The sequence below is a fragment of the Centropristis striata genome, chromosome 16 (assembly GCF_030273125.1).
Source record: "Centropristis striata isolate RG_2023a ecotype Rhode Island chromosome 16, C.striata_1.0, whole genome shotgun sequence".
NCBI classification, from domain to species: domain Eukaryota; kingdom Metazoa; phylum Chordata; class Actinopteri; order Perciformes; family Serranidae; genus Centropristis; species Centropristis striata.
Window position 1 is genome coordinate 20,965,364 of NC_081532.1, and position 27,394 is coordinate 20,992,757.

At 38.8% G+C, this 27,394-nt stretch overlaps 2 protein-coding genes across 3 annotated transcripts; one reads left to right on the forward strand and one right to left on the reverse strand.

The window, feature by feature from the left end:
* Positions 1-4,434: 4,434 nt before the first annotated feature.
* On the reverse strand, positions 4,435-10,790 carry qrsl1 (glutaminyl-tRNA amidotransferase subunit QRSL1). 2 transcript variants are annotated; one of them, XM_059352805.1, is made up of 11 exons: positions 10,667-10,790; positions 9,446-9,605; positions 9,275-9,373; positions 9,104-9,200; positions 8,812-8,973; positions 8,162-8,337; positions 7,447-7,547; positions 6,876-7,068; positions 6,628-6,745; positions 6,188-6,393; positions 4,435-4,797 (listed from the first exon to the last, which is right to left on the reverse strand). In XM_059352805.1, the coding sequence occupies exons 1-11, from the start codon at positions 10,688-10,690 to the stop codon at positions 4,580-4,582; spliced, it is 1,554 nt and encodes a 517-aa protein (XP_059208788.1). In that variant the 5' UTR covers positions 10,691-10,790; the 3' UTR covers positions 4,435-4,579. The 2 variants fall into 2 exon arrangements, with proteins under 2 accessions (XP_059208788.1, XP_059208787.1); XM_059352804.1 differs by having other exon boundaries at positions 7,447-7,559.
* A 59-nt stretch (positions 10,791-10,849) lies between these two features.
* rtn4ip1 (reticulon 4 interacting protein 1) lies at positions 10,850-26,622 on the forward strand. Its single transcript, XM_059352806.1, has 9 exons — positions 10,850-11,371; positions 13,830-13,981; positions 15,627-15,695; positions 16,223-16,347; positions 16,817-16,865; positions 17,204-17,340; positions 17,640-17,823; positions 25,250-25,342; positions 26,423-26,622. The coding sequence occupies exons 1-9, from the start codon at positions 11,098-11,100 to the stop codon at positions 26,546-26,548; spliced, it is 1,209 nt and encodes a 402-aa protein (XP_059208789.1). The 5' UTR covers positions 10,850-11,097; the 3' UTR covers positions 26,549-26,622.
* The last annotated feature ends 772 nt before the right edge of the window (positions 26,623-27,394 follow it).

The following is a 27,394-nucleotide window of genomic DNA, read 5'->3' on the forward strand; positions in this document are numbered from 1 at the left end:
GAAGCCACTTGGCTCGCACATAAAGACCTGTGGAGATATTTGACCTTGAGCAGCATCCAAAAACAGTCTTTAAAGGAATGCTGAGCTTATGCAACCAGAAGTTAATCTGTGGAAGGAGTCAACCTCTGTGTTTTGGGAGATCCCTTCACCTGGCATCACCTAGTGGTGTCCCTAATCCTCAGGTTTAAAGAGAAACAAAGCCACACACAGTATTAATATACAGTATCTGCATGCACTTCCAGCAGAACATGACTTGTTCATTGCCAGTCAGATTCCCCTTTTCAAACCAATGAAACCACATCTAGATGCTTTCTCTTCTGTGCTGGTGTCTAATATCTCATTTCATAACCTTTTTAACCAGAAGGGGAATGTAACTAAGTACATTTACTCAGGTGCTATACAATTTTGAGGTACTTGAACTTACTGTAGTATTTCCATTTTATGTAACTTTATACTTCTACTTCATTATATTTTGAGTCAACTGTTTGTCAACAGTTTGCTGACTTTTAAGGTTGAGATTTCACTTTAAAATTAAACCTCATAACAGTATATTAAGAGTTTAAATTAGCTGTATTATTACAAGATTAAAACACTGCTTGCATAAATGCATCAATAATAATAATCCAATAACATATTTAGGATATATAAAACAATCGGATACGCAGTGGCGGTTCTACACAGGGGCCTACAGGGGCCACTGCCCCTGTGAAGAAGCCCTTGGCCCCTGCTGTGGCCCCTGTGTCAAATGAATAATAAAATTAATAATAAAATATATAAAAAATATATAAAATAATATAATTTATAACGATTAATGACAGAACAATTCTTACCTACTTTTTGTTCAAACAATATCTCATTGTACACAAAAGGAAACCATAATGTGTGCATTGTATAATAGTTTAATAGTGCAATAAAAGCTAAATATGAAGATCATTCTCACTGTACTGCACTTTCAAAATTAAAAAAAGTAATTGTGCACAAAAATGAGAAATGTCATTGTCGTACAAAAGTCTCATTGCCTCAATCAATGTAGTTCTTCCAAATATGAGACTTTTAGCTAAAATAAAGGTTTTGAATGCTTAAATATCATTTTTGACGATTTTTAATGTGCCCCTCTGATTAAACACTGGCCCCTCCTTGGCCCCCACAGCAAAATTGGTATAGAACCGCCACTGCAGATACGCTTCAAGACTCTAGCTCTGGCGTACTCCACTGCTAATGGTTCAGGTCTTCTTACATCCAGGACCTTGTCAAACCCTACACCCCTGCTCGCCCTCTCCACTCTGCATCAGCCAAACAGCTGGCAACCCCCACCCTGCGTGGGTCAACTCGCCTCAAAACCACTTCCAGACTTTTCTCTGTCCTGGCACCCAAATGGTGGAACGAGCTCCCCACTGACAACAATACAATACAATACCTTGGTTAAGTCATGGTCACCTAATATTAAAAACCTTCTTTTCTATTCTTCTTTTCTTCTTTAACATAAAGCACTCCGGTAGCGATTACAGTTGGCTCTTAAAGTTATGTACTTACTGTGATCTAAGTCGAGCACCCTCAGGTTGAATGCACTTATTGTAAGTCGCTCTGGACAAAAGCATCAGCTAAATGACATGTAATGTAATGTAATCTGAGTGGGTTCATGCTGCATAATGAGGACTTACATTTTGATGCTGATACTTTTGTGCTTTTGCTGAATCAAGTTTTGAATGCAGAATTTTTTTACTTGTAATGGAGTAATTCTGTAGTGAAGTATAAGTACTTTTACTTATGTAAGGGACCTGAATATAAACTCAAAATATGACACCAAACAGTTGATTCTTCTCTGAGCACTGTAAAGGCCTTGTCCAATCTGAAGTACTTTATATTCCTAATCCGAGCTGTAATATTCTTCAGTATCAGTAGATATATTATTTTAATTTCGATGTGAAAAGAGAGCTTGAATCGAAGGACCAGTGTCTGCAGCTGTTTAACAGATATTAAACTGTTTCACCAGGACCCTGTTACCCTGTAGGTGCAGCAGCATTGGGCCCATGTGTGTATGTGGAGGAGCCCTGAGATTTCATTAGCACGTCCTTTTCTGTCAGCCGTGAGCGATGGCAACATTTGTGTAATGAACACAGAGATCAGGATCAAATGAGACACTGGAAAGAGCTGGGCAGGTGGGAGGGATGGAGCAAGGATGAAAGAGAGGAGAAGGGGATACCACACAAATCCACACATCCGGACAGGAGAATGTCAAAGGAAACCAGAAGCCAGGATGGGCTCTCTGTGTGCTGCTGCGTGTCAGGTATTGAAAACATCAAAGGTAGCTCTATATATGTGACTTAAAGCCCGACATATCAGCTGCCACAGCCGTGAGTTCCAGATTTTGGGATATGTGAATAAGTCTAAGTCCCAACATGTCAAACTGTCCCTTTAAAGCTCTCTAACTAGCCTCCTAATCCCATTCTTAATTGTCTTACTGTGGCCTGCCGTGGCTGGCTACAGTCCTAAATAGATGCTTTGTGTTGTTACCAGACTGAGTTGTCCTCCTTTCAACTAATGTAGAACAGTTTTGTGCTTAATTTAGAAGTATGCTTACTGCATGCTAATTGTAGCAACAGTGAGCTGGGATTTGGGGATTCCTGGTTGTGCGCTATAATAAAAGTAGGGAACAGTGGACCTGGTCTTGAATAACACCACGCTAGAAATATCTCCTTCTTATTGAGTCAGAAGAGTTCATTTGCAATATATATGTATATATATATATATATATATATATATATATATATATATATATATATATATATGTATATACATATGTATATGTCCTGAAATAAGCAATCATAATATTTAAAGGTGTAGTAGAACTAAAATCCCCCGACACGTAAATGAACTATTCTTGGTAGAAGCTACTACAACTATTATTTTGGGTAAATCTGTGGCTTGCAGTCTACTTTACCAAACTGAAAAAGTTGACTTTTTTCTCCAAGTGCAGAATGACATTTCTTTTTCCTCCTCTTTTTTTCTCCTACTTGGCGCTTATACTTTTCTGCACTGTTGTATTCATTTTCCTGAATATTCTTTTGTATGCATGCCAGGATATATTAGTCAAAAATCATGTTTTTGTGGGCATGCAAGCCAGGGAATATCAGCCAAACTGGTGTTGGGTATTTTTTATAAGATCATTTTTCAAAAGAAATTCATAAACCATGCTGTTGTGTGTTTTTTTATTTTACAAAATTTTTGTAAAATAATAAAACAGCAGCAAAATAACAACCCAACTGGTGTTGGGTTGTTTATAAGATAGCATAGGCTTTATAAGATTAGCATAGGCTGATACCGAGAAGGTTAAAAAAAGAGGAAGTTGTACATGCCACAGCAGAAAACAGGGAAATGAGATAATCAAATGAATTTGTCAGATTTTCCGTTATATGAGGTAAGCATGTCAATTTCTTGGCTAAAAATGTAAAGCCTTGGTCTTGTAAAGTTTTTTTAAAAAGCAATTATGAACATGCTTTTTGCACAGAGCTTGTTGATGCACACAATAAAAATGTTTAAAAATATATTTTCATTCTTTTGAATTACAGTATCAGGCCAAGGCTAATTAAGGATTCCCACCTGCAGAGGACTATGTCTGGATTATGTGGAGCTGGAGTCAGGTGAGAGTAAGCACTCAGTGTAACTCCTTAGTTTAGGCCACTTTCCAGTACTGTAATTAGCTGACTGGACGGATTTCGCTTGAGGCGATTCCAACACTTGGAATGTGGACATTGTGGTCATTGTTTCAGGGAAACTATCTGCTCGAGCCGAATGGAAAAGAGGAAGAGGAAAAAAGTCCAGTGTTTTGCTATTCAAATTTATCACCCAACTCTTTACAGGCAAACATGCACAAGCTAAACAAAGATGCATTTGATATTTTCATTAATTCCACACAATGTGTATTTGCATGCGATGTGGGATGACCTCTTCACCACCATATTCAGCAAAATAATTTTTCACAGCTTTAAGTGTTTTAAGTTGAAAAAGATTTTTAAAAAAGTTCTGCAGGTGATGTCACTGCCTCAACTTCTGACAAGGTTTGTGAAAATCATGTTTCCTTGGTGGCGCAGTCAGAGTTTGAAACCAATGGGGGGGAAGTTTTATGCTGCAACACTGAGTTTGATGCTGCATGCATATATGTGTTTGAACTTTGTAGCTTGCTGCTATATTTCTCACTTATGAAAGTGAAATGTTAATAAAACAGACTCAGATCAACATTTTTGATCTCAAAAGTAAAAGAAGCCAATGAGTTTTTCCTCCATTCCTCCATAATCCTTCCATTATGATTCCAGATATTGACACAGTAACCTCAGATGATACTCATACTTGTAAACGTACATTATCTGTCTGGGATACTTGTTTCATCATTCTTAAAGATTATATATAATAAATATGATTCCATCAATAAATCACCCAACTTGCATATATTTAATAGCACCCTCTTCAGACAACACATACAGCAGCAGGTGACAGACTGAAACTGTGACAAAATTGTCCTTGCAAGGAAGAATGTCCATCTCAGTTACACTAAAGGTCCATTATGTGTCCACACTTCTCTTCATGCAGCTGAAGTCTGCTCTCTTTTGGTCCTTCCTGCGTCATATTTGCCCTCGCTGGAGTGTCCAGAGTCACTGATGGAGGGAAACCCAACCCTCTGCTCAACCCATTGGGCAACACTGAGCAGCTTTTTGTCTTGGAGGGCGGGGCCAATGAGTTGTAAGCCAATGGGAAGGCCGCGTCCGGATAAAGCAGTTGGCACAGAAACAGCAGGGAGACCTGAGGTGAAGAAAAAAAAAAAGAGTTGAAGGAAAGTTTAGGGAAGGGCAAAGATTAGGATCTCAAGGTTAGTTTCAAGTTAGTTTGGAGAGTGATAAAAGGATAAAAAATGAATGTAAAGTCGCTCCTTTAAAGCTCTGAGGTATACCTGAGCTGACATTACGTGCTGAGAAAGTTTATCAGAGATTAACAAAGAAAAGAGAGTTAGATAGTAATTTTCTCTTTTAATTGCGCTGACAATGTTCCTTTGTTACAGGATGGAAAACAAGATTTACAAAACTGAAGTACTTTGCATGTCACCTCTCTGGGTGAGGTTATCCGCTCACATGGCTTTTCCTATCACTGCTATGCAGATGACACTCAGCTCTATCTGTCATTTCCTCCTGATGACCCATCGGTCTCTGCTCGGGTCTCTGACTGCCTCTCTGACATAGCCACTTGGATGAAGGCACATCACCTCCAGCTGAACCTTTCAAAAACTGAACTGCTGGTCCTCCCTGCTAAACCCACAATACACCACAACATCAACATCAAGATTGACTCCCTGTGTCTTTCACCCACCAAGGTGGTGCGAAACTTAGGGGTGATGATTGATGACCAACTCACCTTTTCCAGTCATGTCGCCTCAGTCACCCGGTCATGCTGCTTTGCACTTTACAACATCAGAAAAATCAGACCTTACCTAACTCAACATGCCACTCAACTCCTGACACAGGCTGTTGTCATCTCAAAACTTGACTACTGTAATGCCCTCCTGACAGGCCTGCCAGCCTGCTCAGTAAAACCGATTCAGATGATCCAGAACGCGGCGGCGCGTCTGGTCTACAACCAGCCTAAAAGGTCACATGTCACTCCGCTGCTCATTGAGCTCCACTGGCTACCTGTTGCAGCCCGCATCAAATTCAAATCTCTAATGCTGGCCTACAAAGTTGTCTCCGGTACTGCTCCTACCTACCTGAACGCCCTGATTCAGACATATGCTACCTCACGACCGCTGCGCTCTTCCAATGAACGGCGCCTGGCTCTGCCCCCCGTTGGTCCAAGGCAATCCAGACTCTTTGCACTTCTTGTTCCCCGCTGGTGGAACACACTACCAGTTCCAACCAGAGCAGGGGCGTCCCTCTCTACCTTTAAAAAACTCCTGAAGACCCAGCTCTTCAGAGAGCATCTTCTCTCCTAGACCACATGATAAGTCTACTCCTCAAAGAATTGTCACTAGCACTAATAACTCTTATTGCACTATACCTTGATTGTTTGCTTTTACTCTTCCTGTAAGTCGCTTTGGATAAAAGCGTCTGCTAAATGACTAAATGTAAATGTAAATGCATGTGTACGTGTATATAGTATGTGTGTACATGAACCATTCTGCCCCTTCTGTCTCTCTCTTTACCGGCCATGTTGACAGGCTGGGTGAAGACGTCCTCCTGCACGCTGCGTGTTCGGTTGTCTTCCTGTGTGAAGTCAGAGTACCGGGCTGCATCAGTCAGAGTGGTGGGCGTCAGCAGCACGTCGACGCCTGAGCTGAACACTCGGTTGAAATCGTCTGCGATCAGCCGGCGGACTTGCTGAGCTTTTAGGAAATAGCGCTGGTAGTTCCTGAGGGCGAGGACACTGACGGTTAATTATTAAGGAAAGTTTAGGAAATATTACAGCTCTACCAGACAATAGCCCCTTATATTGCATGTCTAAGGACACAAAGGTAACCCCCATAAACAGATATAAAGGTCCAGGTGAAAAGTTTTAAAGTGGCACTTACAGCTCAAAAATAGTGTGCAGTTAATGAGAGAAATGAATGAGAAGCGTGCCAGCAGATTCGCTCTGTTGTCTTACTGTTTGAGCAGGAAGTAGTTCCCAGACAGTATCCTCCCCCTCACTACATCGTTGAAGCCCTCGTGTCGGCTCGACGCGTACATGGTGTCAGTAGAGCTGTTCACTTCACTACGGTGACCTGACAGAAGAGAGACGAAAAAAATCACTAGATTTACCTTTTCTGATTTTGTGTGATCTAATGTGTGATGTGGCACCTAATGTGAATTGCTCCACACCGCACCCTTTACATGTCATACACCGGTTCATACCGTATTCTAGGCCGTCAAAACGGGCCATGTTAGATGCCACCTCGGCGGTGCACAGGACGTGGTAGCACACAATGGAGTACTGGGTGTGGGGGAGAGAGACTTGCTTTACCCGCGCCCCCGCCCTCTCAAACATGTCAGCAACACGACTCCACTGAGCTACAGTCTCCTCAGACAGCCCTGGGGCGTGGTACTCCTGACAGACATTAAGAGACAGGAAACAGCAATGCATTTGTATTCACTGAAATGTTACAAAAATTTAGTCAGAATCATTTTTATGAGCATATAATGCAAATAAATTGTCCCGATGATGGTCATAAAAATGAACAGTTTCTTCTCCAGTCAGATTGATTAATACGTTTTACAACTGAAATTAGGGTTTGTTTTTCTATGCTGCTGATGTTACACGTCTTAAGTTTGATTTCTGATAGCTTGAGGATTGCAGTACACTTCACACGACAAAAGTTAAGTTATTAACACCTAACATTGTACAATTGTTGTTGTGCAAGTGTTTATTTAAAAAGAAAATGTGCTGTCATTGATGCTGAGGATATAATAATTTTAATAAACTCACCTTAGGGATGCCTACACAGATGTTCTTGACATCAAAGAGTTCAGGTGGCTCTGTCGGTGATGAGGGTGCAGGAATCGTAGTTGAGTCTCTAATATCAAGGCCTTGGAGGAGATCTGTGTATCATTACAAAATCTAAGGTGAAGTCTTCCATTTGATCGCAGTATGACAAACGTATAACAATGTGGGACCGATATACTGATTCATTTTCATATTTTCTTTCCATCACGTGGATGGATTTAAGGGTGCCCTGTGGGTTTTTTTTTTTTTTAAACAAAGTTATGTTTCCCACCAAAATGCACAGTGTGAAGAATTACTGAAAAAACGATATATGCTACAGCAACAGCGAAAAAACAAACAAATAAACAAATCAATCATTATATTTAAAATATAAATACATTTTTAGTTTACATAACTTTCAAGACTTTGTATGAACCATGTTACTCAAAAATTATAAAGATAAAGCCTGAAGTATTAGTATTCTTTGTGGTATTTGAGCAACATTAGGGCAAACATGAATAAGTTCAAACAAGATATTAGAGGAAACGTGCATCAAAACCAATTTGATCTCATTCTCTATTAAATAAGTTAAGTTCCATTCAAAGAAAGAAAGAGCTTGAAACGTAGATTGCCCATATTCAAAAGCAGGAAAAGTTTGTATGTTGGCCTCGACAACACTCATCATTCATGTAATGACAGGTCATCGATAGTTTCCTACCTAAGACGATGGCTGCATCACTGACACTGCGGGTTATAATGCCGGGGACGTCCATGGAGTTGACGAGGGGGATGAGACCATGTCTGGACAGCAGACCATATGTGGGCTTCAGGGCCACGACACCACACAGTGCTCCAGGGTTACGGGTGGAACCACCTGTGTCTGATCCCAGAGCCCTGGCAAGAAATTACAAAAAATAAATAATTTTGATTAATTTACACCAATCCTTCCTTTTCTATTAGAAGGGGAATATTTATAGATTACCAATATGGCGGCTAGAATGAAAATAGATCTTTTCTATGTGAATTTTGCACTTATAGGACTGTTAAAAGGTATTCAGAAGGCTGCTTTCTTAAACAAAAAAGAATATTTAAAATGATTACACATAATACATACAATGTATTACATTGTCACCCAATTCTAGTAGTGAAAACTCAAGAATTAATAAAAAATAAAATAAACAATGCATATTCAGTATCAGTTGATTGATGACCATTTAAATAAAGAATAAAATAAAAATAAATAGCATCTTACCCAAGATACTGATATGTCTCTGATGATATCAATATCATGGCCATGCTTTAATTTCTTTGTAACATTTTTTCTTTGCAACAGCTTTCCTGAACAAGTGAATGTGTGTGTTCCCTTACAAGTAGCTGGTGAGTGAAGCCACAGCTGCAGCACTTCCTCCTGAACTTCCTCCAGTGACAACCCAGTCTGAGTCCAGCGCCGCCCCTGTCTGCTCTCTGTAGGGAGCAGCGTAGCTCCAGGGGTTCCTCACCGGACCGAAAGCCCCGTCAGTACTGCCTGCACTGCAAGACAAACAACAAATCCTGTCTCTTCTTGCATGTGCACACAACTGTAACAACTTTATCAAGCAATTTGTAGAATAGACTAGATTTTGCTGTGAGTGCAGAGCTATTCTGACACATATGACCTTACCCCATAGCAAACTCATCCATGTTGGTCTTCCCCATGAGAACAGCCCCTTGGTCAAGAAGCTTCTGAACCACTGTGGCGTTGTATGGTGGAGTGTAGTCTGCAGCACAAGTAACAATAGGTTATTATTTGAAAAGTTAAGACAATGGAACTTCCACTGAGGTTCACACAGACCTTTAAGCATCCTGGAAGCACAAGTAGTTTTGATTTTTTCAGTGCAGAAATTGTCCTTGACTGCAAATGGGATGCCATCTAGAGGACCTTTGGGGGCACCTGAAGGAAAACAAGATCAGCAATAAAACCCATGACTGTGCAGAATATATGCACACACTCACATGCCCATACCTTGTTGCAGTCTGGTTTCTGCTTCTTGAGCCTGCTTCAGTGCCAGCTCCTCCGTCACGGTGATGTAAGCATTGAGATGTCGTGTTTTCTTGATGCGGTTCAGACATTTCCTACAGAGCTCAGTTGGGGAGATTCTCCCCTCCCTGAGGGCCAAAGACACCTGGAGAACAATGATGAGATAGCAGTGGTGGAACGTCAGATACTTATTCAGTTACTCAAGAAACCCTTTTCACAGCAGACATTTTGCATCGTCATAGCATGAAAAGCACAGAAAAGCCATAAACCAGCACATACGACATCAGGAGCCAGAAAGCAGCTATATGGAATGCAGCCATTAACTTTATTGTATACGTGTCCTATTACTGGCCTATCTGCTTTTAATCTGTGATCCATTTGACTGTAATCGCTTTCATTGTTCATAGAAGTTGGTAGTTTTAACATAAACACACATATCATTACAGAGATTGTTGTTAATAGCATTGCTTTTACTGTCCTTAGTTGTTGCTGTTTTTGTTTACACCGTGTCTTGCACTGTTTTTTTTTTATTATGCAAGGTCTCTCTGAGTAGCTTTTAAAGTGCTATACAAATAAAAAAAATGTTAATATTATAACTGTACTTTATTACAATGTCTAGGTACTTGTACTGCTACTGTTGTACTGTTAACCATTACATATATTTGACAGTTTGTAACAAATGACTTTGAATATGAAGATATTACATATAACATTAATTAATAAATACAATTCATTGTTACAACCTACCCAACAGTGTATACAGTGTTTAGCCCCACTTTATTTCAATAATATAATAATGACCATGGTGATCCTATATTACTATGAAAGGTATTTCTGCATGATGAATACTTTTATTTTGACACTTTAGGTGTATTTATCTTATATTACTTGAGGGTAAATGAATGGTATTACCACAGGTAGCAACTTTTAAAAAGCAAGATAGTTAAAGTTGAATCAGTTAGCTGCCTTCTACTACACCCATACAACTTTTTAATACGATGTAGAAAACAGAACAACCAAACAGGATGGTTTAAAGCTGTTTAAACTGCCAGTTAGGGTGCAAAAGTAGTAAAAAAAATCTGTAACATTTAGCTTAAACTAGTGATGAATTCGCAGCTTAAAACGCCCAACATCAGGTTAACTGTTAGATACACAAAACAACCAGGGAGAACGGAGCTCAAAAAAGAAGCGAATAATTGTACTAACCTCCCTTATTGTCAGGCTGAGCATATTTACACTATATTTATGATAACCTTTGCATTAAAAACAACCTTCGAGAGGTGTGCAGCACTAGTAGGTTGCCATATTTGTTTCCAAAATCAAGCGTCTAACAGCGCTTTCTGTGATTGGACAGCAGTTGAAGAACAAGCGTTCTGATTGGTGGAGAGGCTGAGAGCGTTAATGACACCGGCCGAGGAAGCAGCATGTACAGGAAGAGGACGTTGATTAAAAATCATCGTGAACTCTGAAATCATTTAATTTGGCGAAATAGTTAGCTAGTTAGGCATGTTATATCGCATTTAACACAGTGGCTGTCCAGTTTGAATCACCCCTGTCCGTAACAGGGATATAGAGACTTGCTACTTCACTATTGCGCTCTTCTAGTTGGCAATATTTAATGTTTTAAGAGATTAAATATGAGTTCTGTGAGACACTTCGTGTACAGTAGGTGGTTGTTTCACCACAGTAAATTTGTGAACACAGTTTGCTTGCATGGCAGTCAGAGAAGACTGTTTAGTACTACCAAAAGCAGCAGGACTATCATGCCTGCCTGGGTTATTGATAAGTATGGAACCAATGACGTGTTAAGATTTACAAAAAATGCCAGTTTCCCCGTCATCAACTACCCCAATGAGGTCATTGTCAAAGTGTTTGCAGCAGGACTGAATCCACTTGATGTCTACATGAGAGGTGAGTGTGCATGCTGAAACTGGCATCCGATTATAACCTGCAGACTGAGATGAACCCTCTGAACACCAAGCAGATTCAGTGCGTTTTTGTTGTTGCTCTTTTTACATTTTAGTTACTGAGGTCTTATATTTTAGTGCATAAAAGTCATGCAGCTATATGAAATCAGCACAATCCTGGCTAGAAGTGTGAACAACTCAAACCCGTCTTTTGTACAGGATAGTAAGTTATAATGACATGCATCATATAAAAAAAGAAAAAGCACAAATTGAATTTTTCTGATAAATGATTTTTCATGAATTGGAATAAAACTGAATCCATTTGTGCAATACTTTTCCAAGTGCCCACAAGTGTCACGGATATTACATTTTAAAAAATGGGTCTCCACATATACATATTGAACTATTTGTATTTTTGCAACCTCTCCTGTCCTCTCCTCTCTGCTCTGTGCAAACAGCCTGCAGTTCAGTCTGATTTTCAGAGAATATTCGTCACATGACAGTTTAATTAATCACAGCTTCCTAGTTGAGCATAATTATTGTTTTTAACAGAATCTAGTTATTCCTAACAGTTTTTATTTATTTATTATTATTTGTGGCGATGTTTTAAAACAGACATGTAGAATAAAGTGATTTTGACAGAAATATCACAATTTTAAGTAACCAATCAAGCACCGTAGGAAAGTTCAAATTCTGACGATAAAGCCTACAGTGCGGTAACAAAATGTCTTAAATAGCATAATATAATCAAAAGCTTTAAACTCTGGATCCTCAGTCAGTATTTGTGGCCACACCTTAGTTTCTTCCTGCATCCCCATCCAGTTAGTTCACTTCCATATTCAATTATAGTTGCCATATAGGAACAATTTAATTTGACCATTTACAAAAATAAAACATATGTGATATATAAACTGGTTTAATTGATGAAAACAAAAGTAAGGACCCCTTTTTCACAGCAGAAAGTAACTAAACAGAAGAATGTGAATTTGGAAAAATTGAGATTATGTAATTGTTGCCATAGGGCAACACCATTCAATAGAGGAATTAAGGTTTTTTTCTTCTTTGTGAGCAAAAAAGATACTAAACAGAATACAGACTCTGGGACTGACGCTGCTGTGGTTGTAGTTTTGCTGCAATGAATCACGCAGCCCACCATTCTTCTTCCACACAGCCAGTGTCCGTTAAAACACACTGTTCTTAAAGGAGGATGTGGGCTAGTGGGTGGACTTTTGAGGTTGCTTATTGGAAATAAATTGGAAATTTAAGTTTCAATATCTGAATTACTCTTTGATTATTGCATATTGTTATGTAGAATGTGTTATTCTGTCCCTGCTAACATACATTTTTGTCATTATACAGTAGGGATGATTACATACAATACAACAACACAAAGCTTGTTTTATTTGTGCCCTGTCTTAACTGCCAAAGCATTACAGCAATCTCTGACTTTTTAAAATTTGCATACATCATATTGTAAATGTGTTATGGTGCATCGGCGAGGATTTTGTAAAATGTATCTAACTCTCACTATGACTCATTATAAAGCTAATAAAAAAGTATTTTAAACAAAAAATGTAGGTGTTGGCTGCCAACTTCCTGCTTCCTCAACCCGCTACCAGACAAACCTTTAAGAGATCTCTGTCTGATTCTGGGATCCACCGTGTCATATATGGGTCGTTGGTGTCAGTTCTAAGACGGCAAAGTTCCTCTAGGGACATTTTCCTTCAGAAACCATACTTTCTCTTTCTCTCAGCAGTATTTCAGATCTCAGGGCTTGCCACTAGTGATCGACCGATACAGGTTTTTTAAGGCAGATGCGGATACTGATTATTTTGACATCAGTCTTAATCGATCCCCGATATGTGCTGATGATTTTTTCAGGCCGATTCTTGAAGCCGATATTGTCCTTTCTCCCTCCATTTACATGATAAAATTGACACAATGATAACAAATGTTACACGAGTCTCATTTTAAACAAAAGAAAACAAACATTTATTAACAAAACAAACAAAACATATTAACAGTTGGATAGCAAACAATGTGTATTGTTATAGGCCTCGAGGTGGTGGCGCCTCAGATGAGTCCACATATTTGATGTGTGTTTCTTTTTTCCGGTATCAGCTCCATGCTCACCAGCGAATGGCAGATGTTGCGCCGAGCCTTGCCTGGTGTTGGCTCAGTGAAATGGGCTAATTGATGATATATCGGCCGGCCAATATATATCGGTCTACCTCTACTTGCCACTAAACTGAAACTACTCTTAGTATTTTATAGATCAACAAAAAACCTTGATGTAGATTTTGACACCACTGACCACTTTATAACCAACTGGAGAATAACTTTAGTGTCTCCTTTCGTTCTTAGTTAGTCTATCTCAGCATCAACATATTTTATCTTATGTTGTTGTTGCAGGAAATGACCTTAAAACTTTACTTGAATTACCATCTCTCTCTTCCCGTCAGGTGGCTATGGCGCTGCAACATTGTCGATGAAGAGAGACCCTCTTAATATGAAGCAGTCCGGCAGCGAGTTCCCTCTCATCCTGGGACGGGATGTGTCGGGGGTCATCATGGAGTGTGGCTTGGATGTGAAGTACTTCAGAGAAAGGGATGAGGTAAATGAAGCTAATAGTAGACGAGAACCACTTCATTATGCATGCAGGCAGCACTGTTTATGGAAACGCACAGTGAATCATGCATGAATAAAGTATGAGTGTAAAAATGTGTAGTCATGGTGCTGTAAACAAAAACACCTAGCTGCAGTAACAGTGTGTGCAAACACCTTGTTGAATAGACAGGAAATATAAGACACACTGATAAAAGCATATAAACTGCTGATGAGTCCAGATATGTGATGCTGCATGCTGATGGCAGAGTCAGTGTTAATGCGTCAGTGGTGCGGGCAGCTGATTGAGTAATGGTGTTGGACTGTTTACTTGGCTATCATTGAGCTCTGTAATGCCAACTGAGCTGCATCACCACAGTGTATCTGAGCACCCTGGATGACCTAGGTCACCCTCTCCTGGCCGCAGTGTACGCTTTGTCACAATGATCCTTCTCCCGGGATTATGCACCACCACCTCCGCCTGGCAGCACCCTGCAGAAAACTAATAATACTGACTTTGGCATTTGTTGTCTCCTAACTTGGAATACGGATTAATTTTAAAATTCAGAATATGTTAAAGAAACAGAATACGTTGAAGAGCTGTAAGCACATGACAAAAGTCAATTTGGTTAATAAATAAATTGACTACAAATAAACCAAAGTCAAACAGAATTTGTTAAATTCAGTGAAACTGAAATGTCTGAATTACTTCAATAATTATAGACATTAATAATAGATTTAAAAAAAAAAGTTTAAAAAACTTTTTTTTAAATGATAATAGAAATCTTTTTAAAATAAAATAAATATTTCAAGCAGAAGCGCCATTATTTATTGGTATTGTACCTTTTTGTAATTTCAGTGTAGCAAGACAAAATAAAACAGGTGATGTAACATAGACAGACATGACATAAAATACATATCGTTAGACAAGCATTATGATAAACAGAGGCTAGAGAATAATTGCAAGATGGGATTCAGTCATTAAGTTTAATGACTGAATCCCATCTTGCAATTATTCTCTAGCCTCTGTTTATCATAATGCTTATTCTCATGGCATTAAGTTTGTTTTACAGAAACAAAAAAACATATATGTGCTATAAAAATAACTGTTGGCAGACTGTTAATAAAAAACAACAACATCTAAATAAATAAAATTTATATGATGGACATTTTTCACTGAAAAATTGAACCAATTACTTGATTCATTGAGAAAATTGGCAAATAAATAGATTGAAAGTGTTTGTTGCAGCCCTAATACACAATAACCTGCCTATGTACTTATTACTATTTTGAATGAGTTCCAGCTTTCAGTTCATTCTCAGCTGTCTTCATTAACCTTATATGACACTTTGATTATTATTACTTCTTTTTACCCTGCTTAGAAAACTAACAACCTTGTGTGACCGATAATGACCTTGATGTTCGTGCAAAGGCAACCTGGGGCTTTAAATACTTTAAGCACTTCATTAGTCATATTCTGACTTTTGTCACCACACATTGCTGACTCAGGAAGCACTTAAATAGAGAGTGACTGATTGTGTCCCACTACTTATTTCACACATTTCTGCACAATGTTATCATACTAAACAACTGTGATCTAACTGTTATGGAAATGTAAAAACACAATTGTTTATGTCGCTGTGCGTCTCCATCAGGTGTGGGCAGCCATCCCACCATGGAAACAGGGCAGCTTGGCTGAGTTTGTGGTGTTGAGCGGCAATGAGGTAATGTTTATCTGTTGGATTATGTTGTTCTGCAGAAAATGTCTTAATTTAGGGTTGAGTTTTCCTTCTCTTTTAGTGGAAGTTTATAATTGTATAGTTTTGAGTAAATATGAGTTCCCTTTTTGTTAATTGTACTTCATTTCAATTGGTATGTTGCATGTTAAGAAGGTGCCTTTTTCTAAAATCACTGAAGCACTTAATTAATTGAGGATCAGGTATCAAATATTGTATACAGTGGCAAGAAAAAGTAAATTACCTGATTTTCTGCATGAATTGTTTGTGTGATATTAAGTGAAGCACATAGTGCTTTCTAGATTTGGTACTTAGATGCAGATCAGATCACATTTTATGACAAACGAATGCAGAAATCGAGGTAATTTCAACCGGATCACTTCTTTTTTTTCTTGCCACTGTTGTTGTGCAGGCATTCAGATGCTTTTTCAGAATGAGTCAGCATGTGAACTGCTGAGGTGTTGAGGCTGTGCTACTTTTTTAAACTGCTATAATCATAAATATGTCATGCTCAGATATCCCACAAACCACCGTCACTGAGCCACACAGAGGCAGCAGCCATTCCTTACGTGGCAACCACTGCTTGGTCGGCACTTGTCAACACCGGTGGGCTCAGCAAGGACAACTGTGCCAAGAAGCGGTGAGCATTGAACATTCATTCATTCATTCACCTTTATTTAACCAGGCAGGTCATTAAGAACAAATTCTTATTTACAATGGCGGCCTGACAAGCGACAAGGGCAAATAACTACAATACCACAGACAGACAGACATTGATAAACACTGCCACACACACACACACACACACACACAGACAATTTCCACTTGTTGTTAATCCCTGTCCACCCCAAAGAAGCTCCCTGTCTTTGATCTCACCAATTATTCCACTCGCTGCTCCTTCTAAGCTTAGCCCCTGTTAGCCCGCTTCGTAATGAGCCTCTGGTTGATGTGCTGTGGCTCTCTGGCAGCGGCTCATTCGTGCCCTTGCACTGCACTGAACTTGACACGCTAAAGCCCCTGATGAATCCTAATGAGTCTGTGCAACAGTAGCGCAGAAATAATTGTTGCCACATTCACTGTACATGTCTTGCTTTTTCTCCTACCCACAGGATTTTGATCCTCGGAGGATCAGGGGGAGTGGGAACATTTTCGATACAGGTAGGGAGGGAGAGGAGGATGCATATTATACTCATTATGTAGCATTTTAAGTTGATCAGCCTGCTCTTAATATAAACATACATTCATACGGCAGCAGTGTAAATAAAAAGCTGTGCTATAAAAAGTGGCCTGTCAAGTTTCAGACTGTGCCACACACCTTGCTTGGTGACCTGATTACTGAAGCTCACATTACACAGACATAACACTTGATCTCATTAATAATACATGCTGTGTGCCACTCAAACATTGGATACAATTCTGCACTCACAATAACCCAAACACATATTTGCTTTGTAGTTAGCTATAAAAAAACAACTGATGCTATCCTTGGTGTTCAGATGCTGAAGGCTTGGGGAGCCCATGTGACTGTTACCTGCTCCCAGAATGCAGAGCGGTTTTTAAGGGACCTGGGGGTGGACCATGTTGTGGACTACACTGCTGGACCTGTAGAGGAGCCACTCAGTGCGTTGGAGAAGTGAGAAAATCCACACACCTCAATTGTTTTGGAATTTGATTGGAGTTTGTGTGTCTATGTAGTGTCAATGACCTGCCCTTGCTACTAAGGCAACCCAATTCCTCCAGCTGCAGCTGGCTCATTAGTCTGGGAAAACGGAGCTCTTCAATTTTTTAATGAACTTGTTCACACTCACACTTAAACTCTCTTTCCATTTCGCTCATCTGCCCAATCATCCTTTTCTTTCCACACTTATAAATTCTCCCTTTCATTTACTTTGTGTCTCTTGTTTTCACCAACCCGCCCCTCTCCTCCTCAAGATTTGATCTGATCCTGGATAATATTGGGGGCGACACAGAGCGCTGGGCGCTGACTCTGCTCAAACCTTGGAGTGGGGCCAAGTACGTCACCCTCGTAACGCCGTTCCTGCAGAACACCGACACGCTGGGCGTTGCTGATGGCATGATGCAGAGTGCTGCCACAGTGGCCTCCAAGGCCCTCAAGGTAATCATGGTAGGATGACACAAATGCAGTTTGAATTATTACATACAGTGCTTAACAAATTTATTAGACCACCAGTTTGTGCCACAGCTGTCCTCAGTTAACAGCATTAGTAACTATCAAAATAATTTTTATGTTTCTGTTATAGTTAATACACCAGCATGTTGAAGCTCTTTAACCAAAATTATATTTTTAATTCTAAAATATAATTAATATTGTTATCCATGAATTTTCAAATTTACTAAAAAATTGTAAAAATAGTAAAGAACATTATTATTTTTTGACTAAGATGTCAAATTATAGTTATTTACTTGCATTCATGAACAGAAAAATTTGTTTTAGTTGAATGTTATGTTTTATGATTCATTTCTGATTTCTCAGAGAAGCCCAGTGAGCCTGCTCAAATCTGGCTATAAAAAGGTGAATTCAGTTTGTTATGTACCAAATTATTAACAAAATTTTAGTTTTAAACAAGCTTTTGAAAGATTTCCGAAATTTTTATGTTTTCTCATATTTATGACAGGTGGTCTCATAAATTTGTTGAGCACTGAATATTTCGATGCTTTAGTGGACTCACTTCTAACACTGGTATCATAAAATCATGTCATTATATCCAAATTTATTAATTAATTAATTTAACTTTTTAACTTAATTAATTTAATTTAGTAACAATTGGTATCAACCCAGGAATTGCGGCAACAGCCTATGACACATAATTGAGCATGGGGAATGGCATAATGCTCCTTATACACAATTTTATTTAACAAATTATCTGATTAACTAATTTTTCTGACAGATTTATGAATAGACCAACCTAACACACAGTGCTAAGCTGCTTCTCAAACTAATTCTTAGATTCCCAGCTTTTAAGATATTGTACACTACTTCTACTGTTGACCTGCTATCTTCCCCTACATATAAAACCTGGCAGTGAAGCAGTTACCATAAAAAAATCCCTAAACCAAACAAACGTTAGGGAGCAGAACATGGAAAGTGGTGTTTGCAAAAGTCGGAAAATAAATCAAAAATAGCTTTTACATAGACTGGCCACCTAATGAGGTACAGCAGTACAATGTAATGCAATATTCTGATGACTGTTAGAAAGGTAATATTCTACTGTATGTTTATTATTGAGGTCACAGTGGGTGGTGGTGGTGGTGGTGTACTGGATTGCATTATATTGACAGGTGTTTCTAATATTCTGGCACTACCATGTATATAAATTGGGTTAGATTTTTCTAATAATATTAGAAACACCTCCTAATATAATGCAGTCCATTTCAAAATTCAAGCTCTATAATAACTCTGATAGGATTTTTTGACCAGAGCCAGTTCCCGGCCGGTGCTAGTGCTGGTTGGCAGTTGGTTCAACTTGCCAGCTCTGAACTGTTTGCTTTTCCACAGGCTCTATAGCCATATAGTCTGTATCTCAGCATGTATAATAACAACAGCAGACTACATGTCTCTACAACACATCTGTGCTGCTCATCTTCATCACTATGGACGCCAAATACATTCTTCTTAACACTGAACGTAAGATATTAATTTTGGACTTTGTTGTAAGCTAACGCTAGCCCGTTAGCCCGCTACCCCGTATCAATCACATTGCAGTTAAACAACATCAAATAAACATCAAATAAATGAATGATTCACTTTTTAGTTGGTCTTTCTCAATGTCATCGAGCTGGTCTTGGTCTTGCTAGCACGCTATCATCATATCGATTGCCCGCTAACGTTAGCACGCTAGCTCACCCGTATCAATCACATTGCAGTTAAACAAATCAAATAAATGAATGATACATGTTTTAGTTGGTCTCTTTAATGGCACCGAGTTGGTCTTGTTGGTCAGATAGCCCCGCCCCAAACCCCTGATGTAGCCGTTCGCAGTTCAAGACCAGCAAAGAGTTGGTGCCGCTGTGGAACCACTTTTCCCTGGTGGGAGCCGGCTGTTTGGCGGTGGAAAACCAAAGAACTGTTCGCAATTGAGCACCGGCCTCCGGTTGAAAAAGGGTATGATAGTGCTAATCAAAAACTGAACATTATTATAAGTGTAAAGGCATAATTTATGGATGGAAAATTTGCACTGGATTACATTAGGTTATTCAAGTGGATCTAATAATGTGGCCAGTTGGTGTATGTGGTTTTCCAGAGCACAGATGTTTTTAAATTGGCTTTATAGCTAGAACATAATGTGTGTAAATGAACAAGCATGGAGATAAACATCCAACACAGAACTCAATTATGATGAGTTTGTCACATAAACCAGTAATCTGATCATCTGAATTTGAAACCAGCAGTGTGAAAACGCCTCAGTCATTTCCTTCTCAGAAAAGAGAGGAAACTGTTCCTTGTCAGTACCACGGACTTTGTAATATATTTGCACTTACTATGGCTAAAGTGTTTCTCACTCAGTCTCACTCTAGGTAACAACAACCCCCCTGAACTCTACACTCATTAAAACATCTGCAGTACCTGTGTGGTGGACAGATTTAGAATATAACACCCTTTACCCCACTCATACACACCCCTGGAGATGGGTTCGTTAAGTGCAAGTGGATCCTGTCAGTGTGCCCGCTGCGGTGAACATCATGCATAGCAATGCTTGCCTGCAAAGCATTGTGGCGAGTGTGCGTCACATCTGCACTGTCGTCACCACCTCTTTCCACTCAGGTCTTAACCACAGAATGAACTGACATGCATTTGTCGCTGCTCTTTAGAATACCTCTACTTCCTTCTTGGTTCAATGTTTGGTCACACCTAAAGCCAAATCGGTGTCCGTTTTTTTAAATTATGTAAGCACAGGTGTAATAATAGATGCATAGTATCCAGAAGTTCTAAAGGAAGGTCCTGTCTAGTTTCTGTGGATGAAACAAACGTTTATGATTTGGGAACTGAATCACTGAAACGCATTGCACGCAAATGTTATGTGGGAAATTATTCAAAAAGATTAGAGCATTATGCAATTTATTTCCATTACATTCAGTAGCAAGTAAACTGTGACACATTTCTACCTGGAACAGGATGTGAGGTGGCAATAATGTGAATAACTTCAGTTGTTCCGAAGTGTTAGAAAGTTTCACAGAGCTTTACTTATAATATTTAGCTGGCCCAGGATTTGTATCTATGTGCAGTGTGAAAGATGTCACTTGTGGTGACATCATTTTTTCTTTCTCTCCACAGAGCAGTTTAGTGTCTTTTAACACATTTATATTTCCTAGCCTGCAGCTCTGCTCTCACTAACCCTGTTTCTAGCTACAGAATGCAGTTGTTTTAAGCTTATAAACTGAATTGTATGCAACATTCCCAGCACCAAAAAGCAGCTGTATTATGTAACATTTTCTCAGGAGATGGTGGAGACCAAAGCAGAGTTTGAAGAAGTGAGAAAATTGGACTTAACTCATATTGGCTAACATGTTCGCCAACTTAATGATAATGGTATGTCAGTATTGGCATTTTATAAGGAGTGTACATTGTTAAATGGAAAGTTATCATGGCTTTACAGCATAAGGCTGACATTATTTTGTATTTTTCTTGTCATCAACAAATCCTGACAAAAGACCAAAACCAAAAATATGTTAATCCATCTCTCAGTGCTTTCTTCTTCACTAACCAGTCTGTGATACACCACTTCAAGTTACTACTATTGAAAATGTAAATCTTTTTAAATGGTTAAGAAATACATAGTTCCAAACAGCTGGGCACTTAAATATGTATAATATTTTCTGTGTTAAGTGTTAAGTGTTAAGTGAGTCAAACATGAGAAGATAGCGCAAGGATTGCCATGACATTTTATACAGACATTATATGGGGTTACCTTTTGTGTCTTAATTATGGAATCAAACGGAAAAGGTTTGAGAGCAAACATTTCCACACAGCAAAAAAAAAAAAAAAAAAGATTTAAGAGAAAAAAATACTTTTTGATTCAAAGGACAGCTTTTGGATATGCAACGTTTACCTTCCAGTTGAGCTGAATCTTGTGGGCGGGACCTACTCCTAAACATATAAGGTATATCTTAGTTGACCAGTCTCAAGGGAGTGACAACTTGGCAACATCGCTCCTGCTGCGACTTCTACATGGACTTAAAGAATTTGTTTTTGTCTACACAAAATTATTTAAATGTAGGATTAAAACTTTCAATAGTGAATGCTGCTGTCACTCCAATCGAGACTGGCCAGTAGACACGCGTTGTACGTGTTTCAGGTATAGGACTCGCCCCCTTTAACTCAACAATAAGCAAAAGTTTTTGATACATAATACGTTTTAATCACAAATGCATTTTATTTGCAATAAAACAATTGATTGCAGCTTGGTTTTGCTCTCAAGTATTTTCTGTTTGATTGCATAATCATAACAAAAGTAACCTCATAACTTTAATGGTGCAAATTCATCTTGCGCTACCAACAGACCAAAGTTTTTACTTACCTTACAAATGACATCAGCCTCATCAGCCTGGGTCACCAGCATGTTGACCCAGGGGTGTCAATCATGTGGCCAAGGGGCCAGAACCTGCCCCCCCAAAGGGTGCAGTCCAGCCCACTGGATGACTGCAAAGTGTAAAAAACTGCTAAGAAGTAATTTGAAATTGGGCTGTTTGAACTAAAGAGTTTGACGCCCCCAGTTTAGCTTAAAGTATCAGTATGACTAAGTACAGTCTCATAGGCGCTGGACTTGAATTACTCATGAACTAGAAACTTAAGAAAAGGAGTGTGGTAGAGGACTATTAGAGGCCGGGACAGCCCCACAGAAATGTGCCATTCTCTTTTTTTCTGTCAAAATATAGTTATGTGACTCTCTCTCTTCCTCTAACCCTGAAACCTTTTCCCCTTCTTTATGCTGTGTGTGTAACCAGATAGTGTTTTATGTAGTGTGATGCCATAATGGTGCCTTAGAAATGCCACACGGCTGTTCATTCAATTTTTATAGAAATAAAAAAATAAAATGGTCAGCCTTGTGACCCATGTTACCCCTCTTGAGCCTGAACCCCCTCAGTGGATTTGTGAAGGGCTCAGCTGACTTTGTTTTTCATGGTCACACCTTGTGACTCAGACAATGTAATATAAGTAAGACTAGGAGAGGTGGACTCCCACAGGGAGGATCTCATTTACAACAGCACTGTCTCCCATTAGCACCCACACTATCCTTCCAATCACAACTACAGCCTGAGAGCCATTATTCGGAGGTGTTTTTCCACTTGATGATACATTGTTTCAGTGTTGATGGCTAGTTGATGACTATGATTTCGGTCAGAATTGAAACCCGGTACTCTGTTTTTTTCATACACTTAAAAAAAAAAAAAAAAACTATTTGTGAGAATCCCTTTAAAACCCTCCAGGGGCTTAAAAAGTGGCATTCTTGGGGTGGCATATAACAAGGAGCAATTAAAAAAGTTACAATATACACAAGTGAATTGTTTTTAACAGTAATTTAGACATAATAATGAACCTAGACGTATTGGCACAGTACTTGACAACAATGAATCATTCATTCATAATTCATGCAAGTAAACACAAACACTATCATTAACAAGCTAAAAGCTCTCATGTTAAATTACTTCAAGTTTTCATGAGAAAAGGAAAATAACAAAGAAAATAATCACAGTCTGATGAAAAAAAAATGAAAAAATGTTTAGAGTTCAAAGGAAAATAATTGATAGACCCAGCTTATACTGGCAGTCCATGTGGTAAATATTGGTTGGGGCGAAGAAGTTATTTCAGGGCTTTTTTTCAAAACTGCTGTTTTGCTTGTCGGTGACTTGCCGGCATGAGCTGGTATGGAAAGATACAGCTACAGCACTATGATGACACTTCTAAGTAAAAAGAATGGGAGAAGGATGCAGCTTGTGGGCGTTTATACAGGAAGCAAAAAATATCATACACCAGCAAGTGTTCACTTGCTGGTGTATGATACACCACATACACACACACTGTTCGTAAAAAAGAAAACTAGAGCGCCGACAGCTGGCTCAGTTGACACGGTGTCCTCGTTTCTACATTAAGTAACTTCTTACACACACACACACACACCTGCAAACACTACAAAGACTGAATCAACTCCTTTGTCCTTTTGTTATGAGCTGCAGGGAATCCTTCACACCTGTTAAAGGATTCAGGGAAAATAGGCTGCATACACAGTCAAATGACTGTACTATGTATAATCAAATACAATATAATAAAGGACAGTATGCCTACTGTAGTTACAGTGTAGCTCACTGTAGCTCAAAGTATACCCAGGCTATAGCCTAAAACAGTATTGTGTTGTTTAAAAATAGAGTAACATCAGCAGTGTAAATAGGCCTCTAAGCCACAGCTTGGCGCTGGTTTCAGTTCATTTCTACATCTTTAACAGGCCTGAAAATAAACTGATGAACTGGTAGCAAAATTTGAAAACCAGTTACCACGATGTTATTTATAAGATGCAGTCAACCACCCAAACGATTAAGCCTCTCTACACTATTTTATTCCAAAACCGACTCTTTAACTTGCCTACGCATCTTTTTTACAGCACTAAATCTGACATCAAAGTCAGGACCATATTTGGAAGATATCTGTCTCAAAAATCAAACTAAAACATAGGCAACCATAAGCTGCCAGTCATACTGGATCAGTTAGGCCAGTGGTCGGCAACCTAACTTTACTAACTTTACTAACTTAAGAGCTATTGTTGGCCAAAAAAAGAGAAAAATATCGTAATGGAGCTGCAAACCTTATTTTGAGCCTTACAATGAAGATGAAAGGGCCTACTGAGTCTAAATTACCCTACCAACAATACTAATAGGTCATAATGAGCATTTTTTTGTATGATTTTGTCAGAATGCAGACAGGACCCAAATGCAAATGAAAGGCTGGACTCTGAAGAAATATCTCAGGAGATTTGGAATTGAAGGGAACTCAAAACTAGACTTGATGTTGGCAAAATTTAGAGGTTAAGATGCCGGGCCATAGACTTACTTAAGTTATGGTGCACATTTTAGTTGACTAAAATGTAACAATAACATTAAGTCTACTGCCGTATATAAGCAACACATTTCATAATTGAAGAATACAAATTGCTTTGGGCCTACACCTACAATCAATGAAAATTAAAATGTTAAGAAATACAAAATAAATTTAATTTGGTATATATGTTTTGTCGCAGCCACAGGGAGCCACTGCAGATGGACTGAAGAGCCACAGGTTGCCTACCCCTGAGTTGGGCTGTAGTGACAAAACGCCTGATTGTACTGAACTTTAAACTTTTTTTCTTTTAAAGAACAATTATTCATTGTGTCTTTTTAAAGTCTTGTACATGCCTGTAGTTATCATTACTAATAATGTACAACCTGAGATGAGGCCAGGTACAATGCTGTGAAGAAGGAAGCCAGTTAAAACAGTGGTGAAAGTGTGTTAATGATCCTAGTCTTAATGCCTTTTCTCTCATTCGGTTTTCTAGCACCTCGTCAAAGGAGTTCACTACCGCTGGGGATTCTTTTCACCCAGTGGTCCTGCATTGGATGATATAAAGGAAATGGTGGATGCAGGAAAGGTACAGTACCAGATTCATTCTTCTATTACAGGGAGCGTGATAAGGAACTGGCTTCTGTTTCCTCCGGTTTGCTTATTATTGTGTGCACAAGAGGGGTCAAATCTGATACTTATAGCTTGAAACATGCCGACCACACAAATGCAGAGGCTACTTTTCTATTCATACAACAGATATAACTTAATTAATGAGTTAAATCTCGTGTTGTGACATTTTAATCTTGGCATAGCTTTATTAACAATATGCTGCATGGCAAACTGCATATTCCAAGTTTGACAGTAAAATAATTGGTAATAAAGCAGCGGAAGTTTTGTCTTTTTAGCATGGAAGCCTACAAAAGGATTTCAGCATTTCATCACCCATACATTCAAGAACAAAAATTCAAAAATTACCACTTTTAACATTTACAAGTATCAGTAAATAAGTCACACCGAGCAGAGAGATAAGCCATCGCTAGTTGCTAAGCTAAAGTAGCTAACAGAACTGCATAACGTGCAAACAAATGATTAGCGATACAGTCGCTGCGAGAAGTAAATACTGAGATGAAAGTACTCTAGCAAAACTAGCGTAGGTGCAAATAAAGCGCTACAATGTGAAACTTTAATAGAGTTAACTGTTTTAACCAGAGCAGCAAACAGTTCGAGTGCACAGAAATACCGGAAGTTACGCAATAAGAGAACTGTGCACGTCATCACGTCAGCAGCAGCGTCACTTCGCTGACGCGCGAGTGATGGACGAAGTGTTTATTATAACATACAGCATATTACCTGTTTGTATTAAAGGGACAAACGTATACCAACTACTAGTAAAATAGACAGTATTTAAATAGGCCTCGCAACAATATATTAAGTAGTCAAAATGAACACACAGAACTAAATGCATACTCTACACACTTACTACACACTCTACACATACAATTATATACATTCTATAAATACTGTTTAACTGTTTAATTCTCAAGATAATTTGTTATCAATGAAAAAAACTGTCTAAACTGACCACTGCCTCTACTGTAATTCACAATAGTTTACATTCACACAAGTCTTGTGTGACCTCTGCCTTCCTCTATCTGCTCTCTATCAGATTCGGCCCGTGGTGGAGGAGACTTTCAGCTTTTCCCAGGTTCCCCAGGCTTTAGAGAAGGTGGAGAAAGGTCACGCTCGCGGAAAGACTGTGGTCGAGGTCAGCAAAGCGGGAGATGGCTTATAGCACTGACTCTTGGAGACTCTGTACATTTATCTGCAAAATAATGAACGGAATGAATTAAACTTATTTGAGTGCAAGTTCTTATTAGCTTATTGTATCTGATGCTGCATACAAGGCACAAGAAAAAGGGTATTGCTTCTCTTGTGTGTGGGTTCTGTGGCTAATAATGAGTAGGTAAGCACTACAGCTGCTGTTGTAGATAACACTTATAGATAAGTGTTCATTTAATTAAAAAGCAATGACTAATTTATGACTGTTCAAAATATATGTATTGCCACATACATCTAATTGTTGCTCTTTCAATATTTGTATACAGTTCAATATGGACTTGATAACTTGCAGTGAATGTGGCTGCTGCTTCTGCTGGGTATCACATGCTGATTTAGAACTAAATGTACATACAGTACAGCTTTGTCTCAGTTATCATAATGAAACTAAGGCTCCATATATAGGGGCTGGACAAAATAATACGGACACCTACTAATACCAAGCATCCCAATACAAAAGGCCTTCATGATGTTCAGGTTTGCTTAAGAGGTGTTGCAAATCATCTGATCATTTCAAAGGCAACCGTATGTGGAGCTGTTGTCAAGTGTTTATGCAAAAGGTCAAGATATTTTGTGTATTGTGTATTTCAGATGCTGGAGACTAGAAAAGAAATACATTTATTTTGGTTTTTACACGTTTGCTTAATTTTATGTGTGATATAATGGACTATGGGGCTACTTTTTTAGGTCAAAAGCTTTGTTTTTGTACATCCAAACATTTTTTCTGGCTGTTGAGCCACATCTTTATCGACCAGTGTCAGTGATGGCTTGGCAACATCCACTGTTGGTAAACAGCAAAAGG